Raw genomic sequence first — 17,484 nt, 5'->3', positions numbered from 1 at the left:
AAAAAAACTTACCGAGAGGGTAAAAGATAAATAAAAGTAGGTCAGCGGAGTTCCGCCGAACTCCTCCAGTGTCTGTTATCGTCACGTGATGACTCAGCTCCCTCTAATGAACTCATTTTGGTCTCACATTAACTATCATTACATTACTTATTACATGTTTGTTTGTTCATGCTGCAAGTTGCAGTTAATATTAGATAGAAGGACTTGGAGGCAACGCTTTAACTTCTAATGGAAGTTCATTCCTGCCACAAAAAAAGATTAAATCATAACTTGAAGCACTCTGAGAGCGCCATCCTCCACCAATAAAATATCACAATCTGGATCACTAATCCACTTCCTGAAAGTTTAATCCAAATCTAAAATCTAGTTTTTACCTGATCTTCGCTCACAGACAAACAAACGGACACAACCAGAAAGAAGCAGAGACAAGGGGTTACCTGTGACCTTTGACCCCATGAACCTTGAAATCAACAGGCATCATCTTTGATCCAAGAGGTGTCCAACTGTGCACTTTGACATTCCTACATTACACTGTAGCAGAGTTAGAGCACTAGGCTAACTGTGATGTTGACCTTTGACCCCATGACCTTGAAATCAACCGTGATCACCCTTGACCTAAGAGGCGTCCAGCTGTTAGGTTAATTTTCCTCTGTCGCATTGTTTCATAATTAGAGTACGGGCTGATCTGGGATCTTGACCTTTGACCTCATCACCACCAAAGTTTAATCACTTGTTCCGAGTTTAATGTTTCCTGTTGAACTGTTCATAACTTTTTGAATAATCGTGTACATAAACAAACAAAGTCAAACTTTAAAGTAGTATAAGTGCTAAACTAAAGCCAAATTTTGATTTTTTTTTTTGCCCATTTGTGACCCATATCTGATTATTTCTAACACAGTCTGAATGAGACAAATCGGACCCAGGTCACTTTCATGCTAAACTTGATTCAAATCTGATGTTTTTCAAAGCGACCTCATTCTGAACAGTTTGTTTGTTTAAAAGAATAAACCTTTGATTTATAGGTCTTTCCACTTGAAGTGAATTAAAAATATTATTTCAAATTAATCAAACATCTGCACAAGTTTGAATATAAATTATCCTCCAGATAAAACAGAGGGATCGCAGACGTTTGGGAGTTTTTGCAGTGACAAAATGAAAATGGAAAATATTTTTAAACTCCCTTCAAAAAGGAAGTTCAACAAGGAGCTTGGAAACAAATTATGATCCGAGTCAGCTGCTGAAACAACCCTTAAATCTATCAACTCATTTGGTAAATAGTTAAACTATCGCGCCCCCTGGTGGCTAATTAGCTGCATTTCTTTTAACCATCAAGCTACACCTTACTTCAGTGGTAAAATAAAAATAAATGATTATCACTAACAAGACTGGAGACCAAAATAAAAAAGAAAGACAAAAAGCTGAAATGATTGTGTAACATCTTATTAAATAATTTTAAGAACAAAGAATAAATCATTTTAATGTTAGTTAGTTGACACAGTTGATCTTCCAGAGTGTTCGGCAACATTAAATATACATGTTTTATTTTTGTTTTTACATCTATTTAAAGTTTCTCAGCTTGTTCTTTGAATCATACTGGTGATGTGTAACATGAACAGAAAACAGTAAAAATACAACAAAAACAAAAATGAAAAAAAAAGGTCCAGCAGATTTCATCAAACCTCAGATGACGAACGTCTTAACTTTTTAAATAACGAGCACAACAAAGTGGTGCACTTTCCAGCATGATTTAAGAATAAAAGTAGATTTTTTTTGTTTATTTTTTTTTTACAAATATCTGCTTGCAAAAACATAAAAATGATGTATAAAAAACATAAAAACACTTTCCACAGAAGTATAATCCTCAGGCAGAGTCCCCCCCTTCAAAATAACAGAAAGGGATCAATGTTACGCACCTCATGGTCACCTTCCTGAGAGCCATCGGACGTTTAAACTGAGCTAAAATGTCAGAAGAACCGTCTGATTTTACCGTAACTGGGCTACTTCTGTAACAACACATAAAAACAGGAGGTCAAAAACTCGAGTCGGGAGTTGGAACCCCGAGGAGGGCTGCTTTCAGGCCCGAAGATTCGCGACTCGTGCTCGTCGAGACGTTATGTGATAATAAGGCGGGTTCACTCAGCGGGCTCTTAGGAAGGTGACCGGCGAGCGTCTTCCTGCATCCAGAAACACAAAGAGGAAACAGAAACAGCTCTCCAGGAGAAAAAACAGGAACACCAAACGTGACAGAACATCATGAGAGGAGAGACGACGTGATGGGAGAGGCTGCGGTGTGTCAGACAGGAAACTGGGGCACTTATTGTGCAGGATGCTGAATTATCCACTAAAAAAAAAGTCAAAATAATAGTAATTATAAAATAAAAACAGGACATTCTTTATCTCTCAGAGAGGAGACATGAGACGATGACCAGAAGCTGCTGTAGCAGCGTGGGCAACAAAAACAAAAGTCAGAAACATCAGCAGGTGAGTCGATAACATCGCTCATGATGCGTTTAAGTTTAAATCTGGGGACAAGCGAGATTCGGCCCTCAGCCTCCGTCCAATTCATCGCCTTCAGCACCTAAACGTCTCTTAAGTCTCATCCAGGATCATCGTTTTATTCAACTTAATCTTTGATTCGACTCCAGTTAAAATCCAACACTTGCACAGATTCGGTCACATGATCAGACAGGAGTGGATTTTACCGTCACTTTAATGCTTTTTGGTTAATATAAATTTGTCTCAAACGCAGCTTAGATTTTAACAATCTGAGTGGTTATTAAAGGGGAAATGAAATGAAATATAAAATAGTGAGTTTTCATGTTTTTCCTTTAGTTAAACACTATCATAAAACACTGCAGTGGTCAATACGTCACTTCTGAGTGATCACAGAAAACGCCGAAGAGACCCTAGTCATTTTTTTGATCTTTGATTATTAATTTTAAAATAGTGTAACGTTTTCGAAATGATTTATGTTAGCTTCAAAACACTTTTCATTTCCCCTTTAAATAACAGATTTCCAGCCTGCTTGGTCTCAAATTTCCACTGATCAGTTTGATGACGTTGACCTCATATTTACAGACCTGTAAGAAGAATCAGAGCAATCAGCCGTTTATCAACAGGTAATATTCATCGTCTGAAGGTGAAGGTGGAGCGATTATGTTTTTGCCATTAAAAAGTAAAATAAAAATCTCATTTTATCGCTGAACGGGTCGGAGTGAAACTTTCAGACCTGATCATTTGGTTGGCGTCTACAACTGATTAACTTTTAGATTCAAGATGGCCGCCACAGCTAAGTGACGTTAGAAAAAACACAAAAATGGCAATAGCTCGATTTCAGATATCGAGCTAAAGTTCGGAGCGGTAGCAGCTGATTAATGTGCAACATCTGCTTAAAGCTTTGGCATTAAGTGTTGGAGCCAACCCCGTTTGTCTGTCAGCAAAATATCTCATGAGCCACTAGATGGTTATGAATGAAACTCGAAAAGTAATTATTGGCTGTACATCAGCTGGTTATATTTCTGGACTTAAACCCAATTGAAGATGGCCGCCTCAGCTAATCAACCTTAGCCTCCAGAGAAGCCGCTCTGACTCGGTCCGTTCGACAGGAAATGAGCTGGAATTTGGAACGAGGCGGCGCGAGGCATCCTTTTCAAAGCCTGACCAAAACGGCTACAACTCTGTCAGGTTTTAGTTTAAAGCTCTGGCAGAGGAAAGGTGGCAGGCGATAAGCATTACCAGACGGTTTGTGTCGAGCATCTGTTAAGATTCGGGTCGAGTTCGATAAAAAAAAAATTAATTTTGTCCACAACAGACGTTGTATTCCAAAGTTTAATGCCAATGATTTGCTCCTCTGAAGGTTTTCAATCAGGCTATGATCCTTACACAAAACGGATAAATAAGAAATGATTTGCATAAAATCGTAACTAAGTTCTGATGACTACGAACAGCCTATTCAAAACACCGACTGAGACCAAATCTATTACATCTAGCAGGAAAAAAGGCGACCATGTCTGTGCAAATGTTAGATTTTTACTCTAGCTTCAAACGACTAAACAGCCTTAATGCAATAAAACTCACCACTGGATAAAAGAGAAGAAAATAAGTTGTTACCAAACCAGCCGAGTCACTAAAAAAAAGCAATCCGGGATCAACAATCAGATACTAAATACAACAAAATATATAAAGAAATTCAACCACTTTTATTCTGCTCAGTAAACAAAAACAGTAATACTAGTGAAACTACTAACATGTTAGGGTCCAGGTTAATGAAGATCCACCCGCTCTGACCCGGGTTTTCTTGGTTTTATGTGCAATTAGTTGCAGTCAAAAGGCCCCGACTCTGAAACCCAAACTAATCATTTAGTCTAACATTTAAAGTGTTTACCTCTTGCTTTTAAATGCAACTTGCTACAGTAGAAATGGAATGAAATAGAAGTAATTCTTACCAAAAAGCCCCATACATTCTCTAAAAATAAAAATAATAAAAAATACATGCCGAGTCTGCAGCTGAGAGAAGCAAATCATCAATACACGAGTCTTTACAAGACGTAAAAATGTAAACCCACAAACATAATTTAACACTGCCCCATGTTGGGATGTAGAACCCTGCAGCTAAAAACAAAAGGAAAGGTAGATTTCTTCTTATAAATAAATAAATATCTATAACAGGAGATAAGTAGGGAGGTTTATCAGTAGCAACAAACGCCAATGTTTAAAGTTTTGGTATTCTGTAACAAAGAGGGGAAATACGAAATAAAAGGAGAATTTTTCTGTGTTTTGGTTTGATGAATATCTCCAGATTGGATAAATATAAAATAAAAAGGTGCTGCTAACTTCAGACATCGACATGAACAAATACCAGCAGTTAAACTAGTTACAGCAGCGTGAACGAGGGGAGGGAAAGTCATCGGCACAATGAAGTCAGAGGAAACAGCCGCAGTCGGGACGCAGAAAGGGAAAGAGAGACCCTTTACCTCGAAGGAAACTGCCATCCTAACTACAGTTACGCCGGAAACACGCCAACGGAAACGCCAAGCAAGCTCGGACAGCAGGAGGTCACTGCTAAAAACAAGCAGAGGTGACACCAAAAATAAAATAAAAAGCTTTGAGACGAAACTCAGACAGAGGAGCAGAAATCTCTGCAGTCACTGCAGGACGAGGACTCAGACGTTCTGTTTTTTAACCATTTCAAGCCTCCTGTGAGTAAAAGCCTCGTTTATTAACGCACTGCGTCGCAGACACGTTCAGCAGGAGCCAACACGTGTCACCAAACAAACATTATTAAATCCCTTCCAACAGCCGGGTTAGACGGGCGTCCTCAGTGTTAGCCATTAATTTAATACTTGAATAAGCGAGGAGATGTAAACCGGAGCGTCAGAGGTCCTTTTTGCCCGGACGTTGTGGGACGTCTTGTGAAACGTTAGCGGTCTCTATGTAAAAAACAAAAGACGTGGGGGTTGTTTAGTGTGAGGTGAGCGGAGGAGCGATGAGTGAGCGATGAGCAGCAAAAGGTAGCATCTCAGTGAGCGCAGACTGTTGGGGACGAGTTGGCGGCTTAAAGTTGACGCGATGTTGAGAGAAAATACGCGAAAATCTGGTTTGCGATCTAGATGTGAACGTGTTTTCAGGAAAGACAGCTCCTGAGACGTGCTGGAGACATTCACAACAACTGACTGTTTTAAGGGGCAAAAAAAAAAAAAAAAAGCAAACACTTTCTTTTGAACGTGCTCACAACTCAAGCAGCAAGACTGCGAGCCCCGGCAACTGAAGCGAGGAAACCGAGAACCCCGGCCGACGTCGCAACACAAGAACTGTCCATTAACGAGTCGCAGCCCGGTGAGATACTACCTTCAGTGAAGCTCGAAGGAAAAAAAAAAAAGGGGGGGAAAGCTGTGAAGCAACATTCTAGTTTTAAACTCAGGAGGCAGATAGTGCAAAAACAAATCTCACAATCACTTTGCATTGCTTCGGGCACCTGGCAAACTACTCCCATCAGTCTGCGTGACCCCGTATCGTGCATCATAGCGCTTAAGCTAGTTCTACGGAGGCCGTTGGTGTGTGTGCGTGCACGCACGTCTCTGGTGTGGTTGCATAACAGACATTATCCTCAACTCTAATGTGCTCGTAGTAGAAGAAGGTCTTTTTCAAAATTACTTGTGTGAGGGAGGAGGATACTAGCTGGCAGCAGTTTCGAGTCGGTGAACCTGACGTCCAACCGTCTCCTCCTGGAAGTAAATTAAAGCTCTCTTGCTGCATACTCTACACACACACACACACACACCAACTAGCCTCTGCGTGGTGACATCGTTTAACGCATGCTGAGGCTAACTATAGCATGCTTTAAAATAGCATAGAGGGAAAAGACACAAGCCTAAGAAAAACGTACTGACAGGGGCGTTTCTTCCACACAATCCTGCGCAGCTTTTGTGTTCCACTCTCCCATCATTTTATCTTAGTGTACCATCCCTTGCTCCCAGATTCAGCCACTTTACAAATCTCTCCAGTTCATGGGCTATACCCGGCTCTCCCCAAGTCTGGTGCTTCCCTCCCCGCCCGCTCCTCCTCCTCCTCCCTTCCCCGCCTCCCCAGGTCCCTTCCTGTTCCTGCTGCCGTCCTGCAGCCGCCCCCAGCGGTAGCCTGCGAACACGGGGCTGATGGGGATGTACTTGAAAACTGCGTGTCGGTTGAAGAAGTCCATCCCAAACGGCAGGTCGTAGGATCTCATTCCTTCCAGTTCGGCTGAGCTGAGGCCGCCGCCGCGCTTCAGCTTCCTGATGCCCCGTTCTTCAGGAGTACCTGAGGGTAAGAAAGAAAGAAAATCAGACAATAAGGTCCTAACATTTTAAAGGTTTGAACCCAAACCAACACAGATCTACCCAAGTCATCAGCTGCTGATGTATGAAAACAAACAAAAAAAGCCCTTCAGTGATTTAGTCCAGCTTTTTAACAGAAGCCTAAGATGTGTTGCAGTTTGCCATGCTGAGAACGAGGAGAAATAACGATTTATAAATGTTTATGCCCTCTGTTGCCTCTATTTAATGTTTCCAGAAGCAGAAATCCCAATGAACCGTCTTAGAAAAAGTGAAAAATGAACTTTTTGATTTTTCAAATTGAGGCTAAAATTGTCTTTATATTCAGAATAAATTTCAATTAGATATTTATTTTTGACTGGTGGGGAGTTTGAATAATAACCAACCCGATGTTCTGCCTTTTTACATAAAACCAGCTCAGCAGCCACACTGACATCAGTTTTACTCCTTTGAATAGTTGAGTGTGTGCCAAACTACTATTATCCTGTAATAACTGCCCTCAAGCGTCCCTCATGAGTGGCTGAAGGATTTTACCAGGGATGGTGTTGTCCAGAATAAAGGCAGCGCAACCTCCAACAAACATGGCGGTGGTGAGCAGCACGTTCAGGACTTGATCGATTTCAACGATGCCTGCGAGGGATAAAAAAAGGAAAAAAGGTCAGGATTTCAAACTGACCTGAAGTCAGCTGAGGTAAAAGGTTTATTTGGTTTAAACATTTCCAGCGTTTCCAGCAGATGACGAAAAAAAAAAAACAGGATTTTTTTTCAGGGTTTATTAAAAACAGAAGGTGGACAGTTTTTCTCTACGTCGTTTCCAAACTCTTCAGCTTCCGACCCATAAAATAAAACTGACAAACGTGTGTGAGCCCATCTGTTGGCTTTTTAAATATCCAAAAATGGAAATGACCCTAAAAAAAGGGCTTGTACTTCTAGTCGCTGTAACAATTATGGTACAAATATTTGCATAAAAACTAAGTTTTTAATTGTAAGTTGATATCTGGAGATTATCTAAAGGACCCCTACTTGGTGTTGGGTGACCCACGTTTGACCACAACTTTGGGAATCATTTGTTTAAGAAACTGTTAACAACCAGAGTGAAGTCCAGTTTCTTTATTAAATCTCTCAAAAGGTCAGAAAGAACTGCAGCTAGAGAGAATATTTAAATATCTAGTCAGTCAATGGGCACATTTAATTTGAAGCAAAACCCAGAAATCGTCATGGTTTACTGTCACTCCTGTCAAAACAATAAAAATAAAAGAAGCTGAAGCTCCCTGAAGGAACCGAAGGGTTCTCCAGGACTCACCGGTGACCAGCGGGTTCTGTTTGAGGTAGCTCGGCAGCATCAGGCCGAAGAAGATGGAGAAACCTAAAACGAAGAGGTTCCTGGAGGAGTTGAGGTCGACGAACTGCAGGTTGGACAGTCCCACGGCTGTGATCATTCCAAACAAGGTGCAGAACAAAGCTCCCAGAACCGGGTCCGGCAGCGAGGCAAACAGGGCGCTGAATTTACCCACGAGGCCCAGCAGCAGCATCATGGCGGCGCCGTACTGGATCACACGCCTGCTGCCCACCTGAAGGACCAACAGGAGAGAAGTTAACGGTGCAGAAAGTGGAAACACATGTACAGACTGACCCCATTGTTGTTGTGTGATTAAGTGACAACAGCTGCACTGATTCAGGCCTTTAAAAGCAACACAAAGATAAATCAGACATGAAAGCAGTGGCATTTTACCTTTGTGATTCCGAGAACACCTATGTTTGGGCTCGAGGAAGTGGATCCATTTCCCGTCCCGAAAACGCCGTCCAGCACACAGGAAATACCTTCTACAAATATCCCCCTGAAGAGACGGAGGAAGAGCGGCGTTAAGTGACGCACCCGCAGTGGACCGCCCGCGACACAAGCAGGTTGCTTACCGGTTGATGGCGTGGATGGGAGGCGGCGGGGCACACGAGAGGCGGGCACAGGCGTAGTAGTCCCCTATCGACTCGATGATGCTGGCCACCACGGCGCTCAGCATGCCGATCACGCCCGCGGCCGTCACCGTGGGAGCGCCCCACTGGACTGCGGAGGTAAAACAGAACGATCACAGCTGAGGACAGCCTGTAACAGTACAACGACAGCGTTTATTATGCACATCTGAGAGCCATCCAGACCGTCAGCCTGATGTGAAAACCGCAGAAAAACCCAGAATCCCCGTCTTTATCGAAACCCAAACTGATTTTATGTGGGAAAAAAAAAAAATCACTCTTGCTTTTTTGTTTTGCCTTTAACACCTAATTACATAGTCCTGAAGAACAAAACAAGCTGAAATGCTTAAACAGTATTTTGCTTAAAGTCTTGTGAGCCCAAGAATAACAAATTAGAGGTTTTATATTTAACTGGTGCAAAGCTACCATTTAGAGAAATGACTCAAGCTACAGAAGCTGAGGTTGACAAACTTAACCTGAGTTTCAAACTATTAAATCAGCGTTGTTGAGCCCTTTGCATCAGTCGTTACATAAGAGCACATTACCTCACGTTGACTTGGCTTTGATTTAATCTTTGAGTTGCAACAAAAGAGGTAAACAGCACAAACTTTGTGGTTAAACTGCATGCAGGTCTCAGACTGTAAGAAGAGTAGAATCTGTCTGCAGCAGGCAGAGCTGGTCTTAAAGCACACAGTCTTACAGAAGACAGGACCCCAGTGGAGTTCAGTGTCTCAAAGCTGCAAAAACTAAACTAAAAAAGGAATTTGTTTGTTTTGACATGTTATATCATGTCCCGAAACTGACAGCAAACCCAGGATTTAATGGTTTCTGTTGGTTTGGAACATATTCCTGAAACTGCCACCTCTCTGGTATCCTCCTGAATTACAGCGGAGCCAAGGCAAATTCAAAGGCAAAAGATCCACAACCTGGAGGCACAACGTTCCCCTCCATCATCAACATGCTTACAGGGATAGGGGATCTTAAACCACGGGGCGACTGTGAGAATTCCCTGGCGAGCATCTGTGCGAGCGTAGAAACCGTACTTGTCCTCCTCCGGCGGGAAAACGTCGGTTACAGTGAAGATGAAACACAAGAACCACGATACCAGGATGGCCATGATGATCTGGGTGCAGGAAGAAGAGAAGCAATAAACCGTTAAAATCGCAAGTTTTAAACCTGAACACTTCAGCTCTTTTATCCACTGAAGAAATGTTGAATTCATCATAATCATACGAGCCATGACTAGGGGGGATAAAAAGCTTGAATTTGGTCAAACATCTCATTCTTGTGTCGCCTCCTGGTTCAACAACACAAGCCGAAGTTGGCATCACTACAAATTTACTGTACGGAAGACAAAATCTATTGTTTTCCCAGATAATGTTCAACAAGATTTTCTGCAGGCGATTGCTGCTTTTTAAAGTGCTGCGGCTTGTTGCCAGTTTCCAAGGTTACGTTTTAACGTTTTAAATGGAAAACAAACGAGCGCTGGGAGGCCTTTTTTGATGAGACGTGTAAATCAGTCAGACAGGGAACAGTGATGTCTTTAATTATCTGATCTGCACAGTGTTAAAAAAAAAAAAACAACAAAAAAAGAGAGACCGATTTACACACCACTCAAACACCTCCCGGGGACAATGAGATTAGCTCTGGTGAATAATTGCATTTTTTCTTGGAACGCAACATTAAATCAGTCAAAGTAAGAAGAACGTTAAGAAGAACGTTAAGACTACGAGAGGGGACTTTAGACACAGTTTGTGAGAAAGGAGCGAAGCTGAAACTTACAGGAAACATTTTGAAAACCTGCAGCCGGTAGGAGGTCCAGCCCTTCTTGGCTTTGTAGATCGGCAGGGGGAACTGAACGTTCCTGGCGTACTGAGAGAAGAGCAGCACCAAGAATATAGTCCTGCGGACACAAAGATTTGGTGGATCACAGTCGGAAAACGGCGCCTTTTCATTTCTTCTGCTCATTTCCCTGTGAGGGAAACAATAGGACCTGCCAGAAGATGCTCCATTTAGATTTAGCCTGAATGTGTCGCGCTGAGCCTCTAGAGGCTTCAGAGCTAATCAATTATCCTAACTGCCTGAGAAATCGGTGGCAATTACAGGCACATATCCTCCGTCCCTGTGGAGCGAGAGGAGAGGCTCTTCAGCAAACAGCCATGACGCAGCAGGGCCTAATGTCACGCCACCTCAGTATCCCAGCTGCTCGCATTCGTTCTCTGTAGCTTCACAGGCTTCATCGCCCAATCTGTTCACTTTCAGTGATGTTCTCCATAAAAGGAAAGCACTTATTGTTACAGTAAGTCAACTATCTTTCTAAATATGGACAAAACATTACAATGACACTATATGAAGCTATAACTACTTCAGATCAGGGGTGGGGAACTTTAAGCACCATCGTGATTCGATTACGATTCAAAAGGGCTGAGATGAGATTATAAAACGACTGTCAATGCGTCTCAAATATCTGCAACCATTAGGTTTGAGAACAAACACGAGGAGGAGAGTAGGCGTTTATCCAAAACACAAAAATAGAAAAAACGTATTCACAAACTGAAATGAATACAGCTTATTTTACACAAAAAACTCTATTCATCACAGGCTGCTGACCAACAACTAGCATAGATGCTAACTTAACACTGAAAACACCATTAAAAAGGTAATGCGATTAGCATTAACTTCACCTGTTACCTACAGACATATGTTCATCTGGGTTTTAACAAAGAAAAGACGTGAAAACACAAAGAAACTACAGCAGCTGACTGATGTTTCACTTTAAATCAACACTAAAAATAATTACTGACCTCTCTCACTTCAACACAAACAAGAGGTTTAGTTATTTTTGCAGAATATTGCTTTAACCCCAAACTGACTCAAAGTTAAAGGAGCTTCTCGACCTCTCTCTCTCTTCTGAGGGCTTCAGGAGCGTTAAAACATCTTTACTGACGATAAGAAGTGCATCTCTTTGCACGAGCATCTGCGCTTACAGCATAGCGATGCCCCAGTGTTTGCCGGCCCTCTCGCCTGCCGCCTGGAAGCCCGACAAGCCGATGAGGGCCACGGTGGGGGTGATCGTCAGGGGCCCGATGTACTTCAACAGCATCCCAGGCAGACCCAGAGCTCCGATGAACACCTCGATCAGGGAAGATACGATGATCGCACCTTGGATCTGGAAATTGTGGAGACAAAAAACAAACAAACAAAAGGTCGTTAAAACAAACCCATGATGTACAGCATGGAAGAAAAAGGCCAAATGAGTGAATGACAACAAAAAAAAAACGAAAAAACTGACAAGATAATGACCAATTACTTCATGATCTTCACATTAATTGCTTATTTTGTGCCAAATAAAAATAATTTCTATAAGTGCAGAGAAAATATCATCTGTAATGTAGCAAAAAATAAATTAAAAAAACATTTCAGTCATCTCATGATTGTAAATGATCAGTACTTTAGTGTTAGGTTTTGTTAGGCTGAAGTGCATTAAAAACCTGTTATAATTATGCATTTATTCTGTAGGAACATTGTATTTTTGGGTGTTTGTAATGAGGACATATCAGATCTGTACGAGAGTAAAAATAAAATGTTTACAACAAAGCTCTAGAGACCAGTTCTTCAGATCTGTCACAAGCCTGAGCTTTAAGTCTGAGGCCGCCGTTCTCAACCAGAAAAAGGTGGAGCGTTCCCTCCGGGTCGGGGGGTGAGTCTTTGCCTCCAGCTGAAGAGTTCAGGGTTCCTGGGCTTCCTGTTCACGAGTGACGGACCGGCAGGACAGGTGGTGAAAGGCAAAGTTCTCAATTTACTGGTTTGTCTGCATTTTAATGGTCATGTGGTACGACCGAAAGAATGAGATCCTGGATGCAAGCGGCTCAAATGGTGCTCCTCTGTAGGGCGGCTTGGCAATAAGAGATGAGGCTCCTCACCTTAGAGATAAAGTGTGGAGCTCAAAGTAGAGCCGCTGCTCCTCTGCATCGAAAGCACTCAGTTGAGGTCACCTCCCTGTGGAGGAGACCCAGAACTCGGAGGGATTATATACGGTCTTTGGCCTGAGAACACCTTAGAATCACCAAAAAAGGAGCTGGAGAGTGTTTGTGGGGAGGGGGGGGGTGTCCTGGTTTCTCTAAACCTGATGTCTCCACAGATAAATAGCAGAAAATGGAAGTATGGATGGACGTTTTTTTTTATATTTTAGCTAGAGTTAAAATTAATAGCCAACATGTAATGTTAAATATTTGACAGAAAATAAGAAAACAAATAGCAGGTCTTTGAGCTTCAGACAAAATGAGTTAAATGAGGTGATAATCTGATCTGTAACTACACTCCTGGACTGAGTCATTTATAATAAATATTTGCTTTTCAGCAGCGAATCAGCACAACTTCTTCTAGCAACAACCTGAAGGAAACCTTGTACACACCCAGCTTCTCTTTTTCCTTTTAGCCAAACAAAATGTGAACCACGTTTCTAAATCAAAATCGACCAGAAGCTGTCATCATCGCGGCTGGGTGAGATGTGATAACAGAACCAATGTTCTAGTCGATAATCCCGTTAAGTCGCCTTTTAGCGCAGGTACGTCCTACCCTCCCCCACCCCACCGCACGTTTTTAAAATCTGATTTGGCCTGATTGAGTTTTGTCTCACTCACGTCACATAAAGAACAATTACTGAACCAGTTTACGCAAAGCTGAAAAGGTTAACACAAATTAACAGCATCTGTCATACAGAGCCAAACCCACAGGGACATCCAGGCAGATTTCCTTATTGGGGAATTTAAAAAAAAAAAAAAAAGTATAAATCACTCAAATGTTAGGTTCAAAGACACCCCGTAATCTAACCTGCCTTCCATAAGGACATGTTTTACAGTAGAAAGGTATTTGTTAGTTATAAAACTTCTTCTCCGAGCCCACAACAATGCTTCATCTGTCTGTTCGCCTCACCTCCCGTATCCTGGGGTGCCAGATGTGCTCCGTATGAAGGAGCTCCGTCCCGTTCAGCAGTGGGCGATCTGTTCACGTTAAAACACAAAGAAGAGAGTGTCGTTAAATGACGAAACGCATGCAGTTTACAAATACAGACCAATACAAACTGATCTGGTTTTAGGCTTTTGCTGCTGAGAGCGTTTGGGATCGGTCATAAACAGAAGCTGTAATAAAACACAGTTCGTATCGCGACAATATATGAGGAGACCGGGGGGTAAATGTGTTACCTGTGCTGTTACACTTCCATTTGTCCAAAGACAGGATGGCTCTGGCCGGGGCGAGAAAAGCAAACGCACTTGCCTGGAACAAAGGCAACCTAAAAAAACAACAACAAGAAAATCTCTGCTCAGAAAATGTAATATTGCCACGCAGAGCTGTTGTCAACAACATGGAGTTCATGTTATTCCTGTGAGCCATTCTTTCCATTTTATGAATGCCGGTGGTTGTGTAGCCTGAGAGAGTCTTCACGGAGGTCTGTGCTACAAGGATCTGTGGCTCAAGCTGCATAAAATCCTTTACCAGTGTGCAAATGTTTCAACACCCCTCAGAATTATAAAAATAGATTAATTTCTTCATTTCTTTTTCCTCTTTGGTCCAAACTAACCTATGCCATGAGATTAAAATTCAACCAATTCACAAAGTTAATTAAGAAAAACTGTCAAAACATAATAATCTTTCTCCTTTTGTAGTGTTTCAAGTAGAAATGTTCTCATTGTGACAACTTAAATTCGAGATAAAGAGGCAATAACAGTAGGAGAAGCTCAAAATATAAAAAGGGACGAATGAATGAATTCACTGCATCATCAGTCCAAATCCTCTGGGCCTGGATGACATTTAGTGGATTATTAACAGTCCATAAAGTAAACTTTAAAAAGCTCTACTTACATATGAAAGCGGTAAAATTAAAGTCAAGATTTGGCATTTAAACCTGGAAATTATTATTCTTTAATTTCACATCAAATATGGTGGACAGAGCATGAAAAACATGCAGCCATGTCAAACTGTATGGTCTGTGTGCAGATAAAGGACGAAAGCAGCACAGATTCCCGTTTCCTCACTGACATTTCTCTGGAGTCGGTAATCCTCAGAGAGATGGACGGATAAACTCCGTCCTTCCCCTCATTTCAGCTCTGCCTCGGCGAGCGGGCTGCTGGTGTGACAGCAACCCCACTAATGATAAAGCCAGGACCAGAATGTCTTCTTGTTTACGTTAGAAAACAGGGACGAGCTGAATCAGAGAGCGTGAGAGCTTAAAGAACTCCCAACTTGGGAGCCAACATCCTCAAAGTTTATTTCTGACACTTGTAGAAACACAAATTGCTTTATAATAAGAAACGTCATTTTATTCTCTCTAACCTACATAGTTAACTTTGGAAACTGAAACTGAATAAAATAGAACAAATATAAATTGTATTTTACACACCTCAGACAGCCCAGATAAGGCTTTCATTATTTGTTACTGATTGTAAAATCTGCATCAGGAATATAAAAACTGTCTCAAACTTTATAAAGACTTGACATTAAGGTGGTGAATCACCTTTCCTACTGCAGATATGAAAACAAATATCACAGACGGAGTTTAAAAATGTGAACTTTGTTTGTTAAAACAGAATCTACTACAATTATCAGAACTGGTTCCCAGACTGGAGACTAAAACTTACCATCTCTGGGCCTAAAAATAAAAACATTGCAAGTTTGCTGTATTTTTGAATGTTTATCCCTTTTTTCAGAAAGTTGACAGTTTAACTAAAAGATTGCCGAGCATCCTAGCACTTCCTGTTTTTAGTTTTAATTGAGAAAAAATGAAACGACTGCAAAGCCATTTTTTAAAGAGTGAACGTTTAAAGCAGTTTGATCTGAGGTCCAACAGAGGGCTCTGGCCTTCCTGAGCTTAATCTACATTTTTATCTGACATGTCAGTGTTTTAGCACCACATAACCTGAGGTTAACTGTGCAAAATGGGGACACGGTATCAAAGTGAAAACACCTTTTACCGCTTACAAACATGTCTGCTCACCTGTAGTTTACTGTTATTTTATGATAAACTCCCTCTTTCACACGCTGCTCGTTAATAATGTGATGAATCCAAGTTTCATAACCAGCTAGTTTTTTTTATTCATTTGATCGATACTGGCATCAGGTGTTATTTTGCTCTCATAAAAAGGAGGATCGTATTTTTTTAATCTTGTCAGAACAGATTGTTATCGGCTCATTACGGTCGCTGAGCTGCAGCAGTCTTGGCAGGAAAGTCGAAAGTCGAATCATCGGAAGGCAGAGACATGTCCTACTTTTTCCACGTCTTCGTCGTCAATATCAGTGCTTTGATGAATAATAATAATAATAAAAAAAAATGGTGTGCAGTGACGCATGTGATCGTTTTATTGCAGTTTAACGGCGTTTTATAACTGAGAAATGTGTAAAAAATCCCAGAAATCCAGCTCCAGATTACAAATCAACTATCATCTCTTTGTGTTTTCCTGCTTTTTTATATCACAGGTCCAAAAAAGGGAAATATCAAAGCACCTATTTGGCTTCTGTATGCCAGAATTAGTACCTATATAGGGTTTTTTTAATTATTATTTAAGTCTACTGAGGTGTACTAGGCTCTGTCACAATTCCAAAAATGTTTTAGTGAATTTATTTCATATTCAACATCAATAAAAGGTTGACCCTCTGCATTTAAACAGAGGATGTAGGACACACGGCACTGCATGAACTGGAAATGTGTATTTGTAAAAACAAACAGGTGAGATCAACAGAAATGAAAGAAGTAGGTCAGATCTGTCAGGCGCACTCCTGACAAGAACGTGCTTGTCAAAGTTGATCTTCCAAAGATTCTCCCGCGAGTAAAGGTTTGTGGTTTCCGTCACCTCGGAGTTCTTCTTTCCAGCTTCACTGCGCGCCATCAGTCTCACGTGTTTAGTTTCTGGGCTTTTATTTTGCTTTCCAGTTCAGGGGTGACATTTCGATTGTGTGCTTTCTCTCCTCCTCAAAGAGGAAGTCTTGATCCTCCGGGACAACGGCGGTCACATGAACAAAACGAGGAACTTAAAGAGGATTTAATACTTTGTGTTCGCAAGACAAACGGTGACACAAAGAGGAATGGTAGTGAAAGAGGAACCTCGTGATGTGAAAGGCCTTTGTCGTCATTAGGTACCACTTAAAGGCAAAGAAACGGCTTCAAGGTTTGAAAAGAAATGACCAAAGGAGTTATGTCAGAAAACACAATTCAGCTGTTCGGTGTTTGTCTGTAAACGGGTTATTAAACGTGTGTGTGGTCGTACCGGCAGCCCAGTGTGGTCTGCAGCAGGGTGGTGATCCCCACGCAGAAGAAGATGGTCCCTATCAGCTGGCTGGTGGCCCACTGGTCGAAGCCGACGCACATGGCCTCGGAGAGGAGAAACGGAACGGCGATCGTTCCACTGAAACAGGTCAGGTAGTGCTGGAGGAGGAGAAGAAGCCGCCGAGTCAGGGTGTGTGTGTGTGTGTGTGTGTGTATCTATACACCAATCAGTGATGAAATTATAACTGATGAAATATGAGCTGAGAAACAGTCTAACTTCATAGGATGCAGTGGTAGATGGGATCTCATATCCACAAAGAGCTTTCTTTGTGCCTAAACTAAAACTAATCTACTTATCTAACTTGTAGAACAATCAGCCTCCTGTTTTGTGTGTTTGTCAGTTTAAACTTGCTGTAACAGCGTAACGCAGCGGTGTCTAACGCGCGG

The 17,484-nt window shown here is 41.6% G+C and overlaps 1 protein-coding gene across 4 annotated transcripts in view; it reads right to left on the bottom strand.

The window, feature by feature from the left end:
- Positions 1-1,421: 1,421 nt before the first annotated feature.
- Positions 1,422-17,484, bottom strand: part of slc23a2 (solute carrier family 23 member 2) — a 32,191-nt gene continuing 16,128 nt past the window's right edge. For all 4 annotated transcript variants that reach the window (XM_017412462.3, XM_017412460.3, XM_017412461.3 and 1 more), the window contains 11 exons: positions 17,039-17,196; positions 13,982-14,070; positions 13,713-13,780; positions 11,765-11,946; positions 10,560-10,680; positions 9,744-9,900; positions 8,724-8,871; positions 8,542-8,647; positions 8,113-8,380; positions 7,344-7,439; positions 1,422-6,795 (listed from right to left, as the gene is read on the bottom strand). In XM_017412462.3, coding sequence (XP_017267951.1) covers positions 6,512-6,795; positions 7,344-7,439; positions 8,113-8,380; positions 8,542-8,647; positions 8,724-8,871; positions 9,744-9,900; positions 10,560-10,680; positions 11,765-11,946; positions 13,713-13,780; positions 13,982-14,070; positions 17,039-17,196 — 1,677 coding nt within the window. In that variant the 3' untranslated portion in view covers positions 1,422-6,511. The remainder of the gene's footprint in view (positions 6,796-7,343; positions 7,440-8,112; positions 8,381-8,541; positions 8,648-8,723; positions 8,872-9,743; positions 9,901-10,559; positions 10,681-11,764; positions 11,947-13,712; positions 13,781-13,981; positions 14,071-17,038; positions 17,197-17,484) is intronic.

The sequence above is a fragment of the Kryptolebias marmoratus genome, linkage group LG1 (assembly GCF_001649575.2).
Source record: "Kryptolebias marmoratus isolate JLee-2015 linkage group LG1, ASM164957v2, whole genome shotgun sequence".
NCBI classification, from domain to species: Eukaryota; Metazoa; Chordata; class Actinopteri; order Cyprinodontiformes; family Rivulidae; genus Kryptolebias; species Kryptolebias marmoratus.
Note: the sequence above shows the minus strand (reverse complement) of the source record. Positions and strands in the feature narration are given on the sequence as shown.